This window comes from Salmo salar, chromosome ssa12 (assembly GCF_905237065.1).
Source record: "Salmo salar chromosome ssa12, Ssal_v3.1, whole genome shotgun sequence".
Taxonomy (NCBI): Eukaryota; Metazoa; Chordata; class Actinopteri; order Salmoniformes; family Salmonidae; genus Salmo; species Salmo salar.
In genome coordinates, this window is record NC_059453.1 from 23,384,606 (window position 1) to 23,390,358 (window position 5,753).

A 5,753-nucleotide genomic window follows, 5' to 3' on the forward strand; every position below is an offset into this window, starting at 1 on the left:
TATTAATAAACAAATTAGGCACATTTGGGCAGTCTTGATACAAAATTCTGAACAGAAATGCAATGGTTCACTGGATCAGTCTAAAACTTTGCACATACACTACTGCCATCTAGTGGCCAAACTCTAAATTGCACCTGGACTAGAATAGTTCGTTATGGCCTTTCTCTTGCATTTCAAAGATGATGGTACAAAAAAATACAAAATAACGGTTGGTTTTTTTCTTCGTATTATCTTTTACCAGATCTATTGTGTTATATTCTCCTACATTCCTTTCACATTTCCACAAACTTCAAAGTATTCCCTTTTAAATGGTACCAAGAATATGCATGTCCTTGCTTCAGGGCATGAGCTACAGGCAGTTAGATTTGGGTATGTCATTTTAGGCGAAAATGTAAAAAAAGGGGCGGATCCTTACTAGCCTGTGTTGCCTTTGGTCCAATTCAAAAATCACCTTTCAGACTAGCCAGCCTAATGGGAATGGTGATCCCAAGACATGAAGGTTATAGACCGCATTGGAAATCTGTTATAACCCCAATTGAACCCATTTTACATACTCTGTTATTATTATTAATATTAATATTAAGTGTTGTTCGGTGTTTACTGTATCTGTATTGTGTGTGTACTGTATATAGACTATGTGTAAATTCCTCTGTCTACATTCTGTCTGTATATTCTGTCTGTATATTTGCTCGCCCTAATATTAAAATGCCCGTCCTAATATTTATATATTTCTTAATTCAATCATTTTACTTTTAGATTTGTGTGTATGGTTGTGAATTGTTAGATACTACTGCACTGTTGGAGCTAGGAACACAAGCATTTCGCTACACCCGCAATAACATCTGCTAAATATGTGTATGTGACCAATAACATTTGATTTAACTTGATTTCAATTCTGGCAACAGGTCAAATTCCTGGTACATGTAAAAGTAAACTCCAATCATAACATAAACTGTACAAATATATAACAAATAGTAATTTAACTTTTGCTTTAATCATATCTGTACATATTTTGGTCATGTATCATGTATCCAGATATACTCACAGTCAGTGCATTCAACTAAGGTTGCAAGTAAACTTTCCTCAATAAAGCAGCTATCATTCAAATCAGTGCTAGTAAGATATGCTCCGTGTATTACACATGGAGGTGAATTCCATGGATGGATGGATAAATGTCAAGTCCAGTTGAGCACTGAGTCAGTGGGCATCCCAGTTCAGGAGAGAGCTCTCAGGTCAATCAACATGAGGGATTGGAGGTGTATGGACAGACAGCATGAGACATCATGAGACATCTGTATCTGTAAAACCAGAATCCAACCCCTATTATCAGTCAATGTCTTGCAAAAGGATATTTGGAGAGATGGTGGACTGGATTTGCAACTTATTTGGAGACATTAACATACAGTAATATGATCAAAGATGTTGAAAACATGGTTGAAAATCAGAGAAAGAGAGAGAGAGAGAGAGAGAGAGAGAGAGAGAGAGAGAGAGAGAGAGAGAGAGAGAGAGAGAGAGAGAGAGAGAGAGAGAGGTGGATTGGGGTGAGAAAAATAGTGTGTGACGCGTAGCAGCTGAAAGCGGATAGGCTCGCTCTGCTGTGACTGAATGGCGCATTGGCTTCCAGGCCGAGGGGGAGGCGGCTTTGCGTTCCATTGGTGGTGGTTCTATTATATAGGCTGAGGACGCGGGTTCAGGCGAGGTAAGGAGACAAACCTAGTTGAACCTATACTGGGTGAAGAAACAAATATGAGTAGCGGCAGTGTTCGCTGAGCAGAAACAAGCGCGAAGCGAACTGGGAGAGACGCGCCCTATCATCCAATCTATTGAGCATATGCAGTCTTTCTAATAACATTGTGGCCATTTCAGACCACTTTGAAGCACTTTGGAGGAGATTTACATGAAGAAGAGGAACTTCATCTGGCTATTTCACTGACAGGTAACCTCATCTCAAATGGAAAAGAAAATGTGGATGTATTATGCTATATAGAAATGTGACTAAAATGTGTTTTTTAATAATTGTATTGTGTGTGGTGCTGAACGAGTTATTTAAGGTGGATAGGGAAAATATAAAAAGTGGTTGATAAAGAAATGTAGTCTAAAGTTAGGACTAGGCACTATGCAGCATATCAAAACCAGATCAAGTTTATCGACTCCCTTGTTCGATTCTCAGTTACCCTGCGCATGCTGCCGCGGTTCTTCATCCGCCAGTGCTGTTTCTCAGGGACACCGGGTCAAATCATGCATAAGTGCATGTCTGTAACGTTGCGTAACGCGAGGGAATGATGACAAGCCTCGCGGCTGCCTTCTCGGTGGGTGCACTTAATTAAACTTGTTCAGACTGTGTGTGGGAGCAAATAGTTGTTAAAGACTGTTGCTGTGAAAACTACAGTATTCAGCGTACTGTTGAATAGACAGAAAGTTCACTGGATTCCTTTACACAACCTCTGTTATAGCCTATAGACGCTTTATTATAGGCTTTATTATAGGCGAGTAGCCTTGTGTTTGACATTCTTTGAAAATTCCCTCATCCCAATAAAACATTCAGGAATGTATTGCATATAACTGTATAGTCAACATAGAAATAATAGAATAGTATAGGATAGAATATTCTTCACAAATGAGCAGCTTACTTCCATCCTCAACTTGCTGATATCCTTCTAGCATGTCGCAAAATGGAATTGGCCTAGGGATGTTTTTCATAATGACAAATATTTGCGTGTTAACCATCTATGTGCATCTGTTCAGTACACTGTACACTACAGGAATGTTTGGAGCTGTGACAGAATGATATAACATTGTGTTGAACTTACATAAGGTTTACTCAAATCTCATTAACCTCCTCGCTGCCTTTTCTCTCTCTGTCCACTAGATGGTGGCATTGCAACGTGATCACAGCCACTCGAGCCAGCATCATTATCAAAACAACCAGAGAGCGTATTTCTAAAGTGAGCTATTAAACGAAACTCAAGCACACAATCTATGAGTTTGGCAATTACCCTATCACACCAGGGCTATACAAGCATGAAATACCATACTAGACCCACCAGTAGCGTCCTCCAGGATCTGTCTTGTGGTCCCTCCCATCTGTTGGGACTGGAAGGCCTGGACCCGAGGCCTCTGAGCGAGGCAATGTCCTTCACTGACGAGGCGGTCTCCATCCTGACCTCCAGCAGCCAGCTAGCCCGTTCCCTCCTGGGCTGCACCTCTGCCCTGAAGCGGAAAGAAAGCCTAGCCGCCACCGCTAACCATGCTAACGCTAATGCTATCTCTAACAATGACGGTGAGGATGACTTTGACGATGGCAACAGTGCTCTGCGCCGCAAACGCGAGTTCACTCCCGATGAGAAGAAGGACGACGGCTACTGGGATAAGAGGAAGAAGAACAACGAGGCGGCGAAACGGTCGCGTGAGAAACGACGTGCCAATGACATGGTCCTGGAGACGAGGGTTCTGGGGTTGTTAGAGGAGAACGCCCGGCTAAGGGCCGAACTCCTGGCCTTCAAGTTCCGCTTTGGCCTAGTCAAGGACACCTCCGACATAGCCATAATGCCGCTGTCCGTGCCTCCACCCAACCATCTTGAACCGAGGTACTACCTACCCCACGATGATGGTTCCTACCCCAATAACACCGCCGCCACCACCTCCCACCATCCCCACCACTCATCCTCATACGAGGTGAGGGGAACTGGGCTGCCAGCAGGGCGTGATGTGGGCAGTAGTATATCCAAGGACTCTGGTTTCTCCCCTGGAAGCTCCAACATCGGCAGCCCTGTGTTCTTTGACGATGGACTAGGGGACCACAGCCGAACTTCCCCCAGAACGGTAGAGGAACAGGGGCGTTATGAGCCTCGCGCCTCCCTGGAGGCAGAAGGACAGTACCACGGCAGGCAGGACTCTAGCCTACCACACAAACTGCGCTTCAAAACCCCCGGTGGAGGTAGCGAAGGTGGGGAGATACCAGCAAGGTCCCCTAATAGTAAACACCCTTGCCCCGTAGCTACAGTCGGACCAAACATCCAGAGGAGCCAGGCTGGACGGTACAGTCATAGGGGAGAGGGCCAGGCTGCATGGCCCAGGGAGGAGGCCCGTGCTGGGCATGATCAGCAGCACCACTACTCCCTCTCTGGAGGGTCTCCACACAGCCCCACCACTACCACAGACTCCCAGTATGTGGTGGAGAATGGCGCCCTCAAATCCCAGCTCAGTTCTCTATCGCAGGAGGTGGCCCAGCTCAAGAAGCTGTTCTCTCAGCAGCTGCTCTCCAAACTGGTCTGAGGTCAGCTTGAACACACTCACAGCCTCACCTTACACACATTTTTTACATTTACATACAGAGAAGAGCAACAGAGAGAAGGGGAGAAAGGGGTATAGACTCAAAGAAAGTTACATTCACTTCAACCTGAACATTGACTCTCACAGGACACTTTCACTGTGTCTCAGCTGAACTTGACTCACAGGGCACAGCACTGCCCATTTTTATTTGACCTAGGCAAGTCAGTTAAAAACAAATTCGTATTTACAATGACGGCCTAGGAACGGTGAGTTAACTGCCTTGTTCAGGGGCAGAACAACAGATTTTTTACCTTGTCAGCTCGGGGATTCAATCTAGCAACCTTTCGGTTACTGGCCAACGCTCTAAATACTAAGCTACCTGCCACCCCATTGAGCTCAAGCAAACAGCTACATCAACTGTGATGAAGCTGAGCGAACCATATGACAACCTGAAACCTACTTCAATAACACATTCTCCAGATACTACGATACAGTGGCCTTCACCACTATAAAAGCACACCAGCACAGGAAATACCAGTTACAATAGCAATCAGCAGTCGAAAGCAATACTTCAGGATACTCTGTTTGATTTAAAGTACTATAAAACAGCATTTATGGGTAACTTATATGATATACATTTTTGTATTTATATTTTTAGTAATTTAGCAGACACTCTTATCCAGGGCGACTTACAGTAGTGAGTGCATACATTTTCATTCTTTTTGTATGATATCTGAAATACTCTTTTTTTTGTACACTGATCTGTCCTGTTTCTTTGATATAGTTTCACATTCTTTCTTTAGAGACTTTTATTGAACAGGTCTTAAAACACTGGATTACACTGGTAAACACGAGTACATGCAGCGGTACACACACTGATGTCATAGATAGATCATTTGTAAACCCATTCTGTTTGTATTATTACTTTACATGTCTGATTATCCTGCTGCTGTAGGACATGGTATTCCTCACCTCGATTTGTTTCTACACAGTTTGACTTAAACGGTTTGGCTAAAAAATAGAAAAATAACAGATTCTATGTACATATTCTTTCATACTGTACATTTACGTAAATAAATAAACAGTTTTTCTTAATCAGTGTTTTGTGTCTATGAGTTTCTATTACCTGACTAATACACATTTATGATACTTTATTACGTGTGTCTTACACCGCTAGTCTCACATCCACTATTCTCTTAGAAATGCAGGGAGTCTGAAGTTACTAGTAGCCTTGTACACGAGGTTACGACCCCACACGCTCATATGAAGTGTTCTCGCAGCACATGACGAGTAGTCTCCGCTGAGTCATATGAGGGATCGAGATAGAGAGTAAAAAACAAACATGATGTATTCCTGAACAAACCAATGTGTTTCTACTGTGCTAAAAGCATGCATTATAAAGATCCACCAACACAAAATACATCACTAACAGCTGATCTAAATGGATTGACAGTATACACAGACCACCTTTCCACCTGAAG

General features: G+C 43.2%; 1 protein-coding gene across 2 annotated transcripts; it reads left to right on the top strand.

Annotated features, from left to right (window-relative positions):
- Window positions 1-1,667: 1,667 nt before the first annotated feature.
- Window positions 1,668-5,373, top strand: LOC106564532 (nuclear factor interleukin-3-regulated protein). 2 transcript variants are annotated; one of them, XM_014130661.2, is made up of 3 exons: window positions 1,668-1,936; window positions 2,171-2,309; window positions 2,870-5,373. In XM_014130661.2, exon 3 carries the CDS (start codon window positions 2,980-2,982, stop codon window positions 4,273-4,275), a length of 1,296 nt encoding a protein of 431 aa, XP_013986136.2. In that variant the 5' UTR covers window positions 1,668-1,936; window positions 2,171-2,309; window positions 2,870-2,979; the 3' UTR covers window positions 4,276-5,373. The 2 variants fall into 2 exon arrangements, with proteins under 2 accessions (XP_013986136.2, XP_013986135.2); XM_014130660.2 differs by lacking the exon at window positions 2,171-2,309 and having other exon boundaries at window positions 1,675-1,936.
- The last annotated feature ends 380 nt before the right edge of the window (window positions 5,374-5,753 follow it).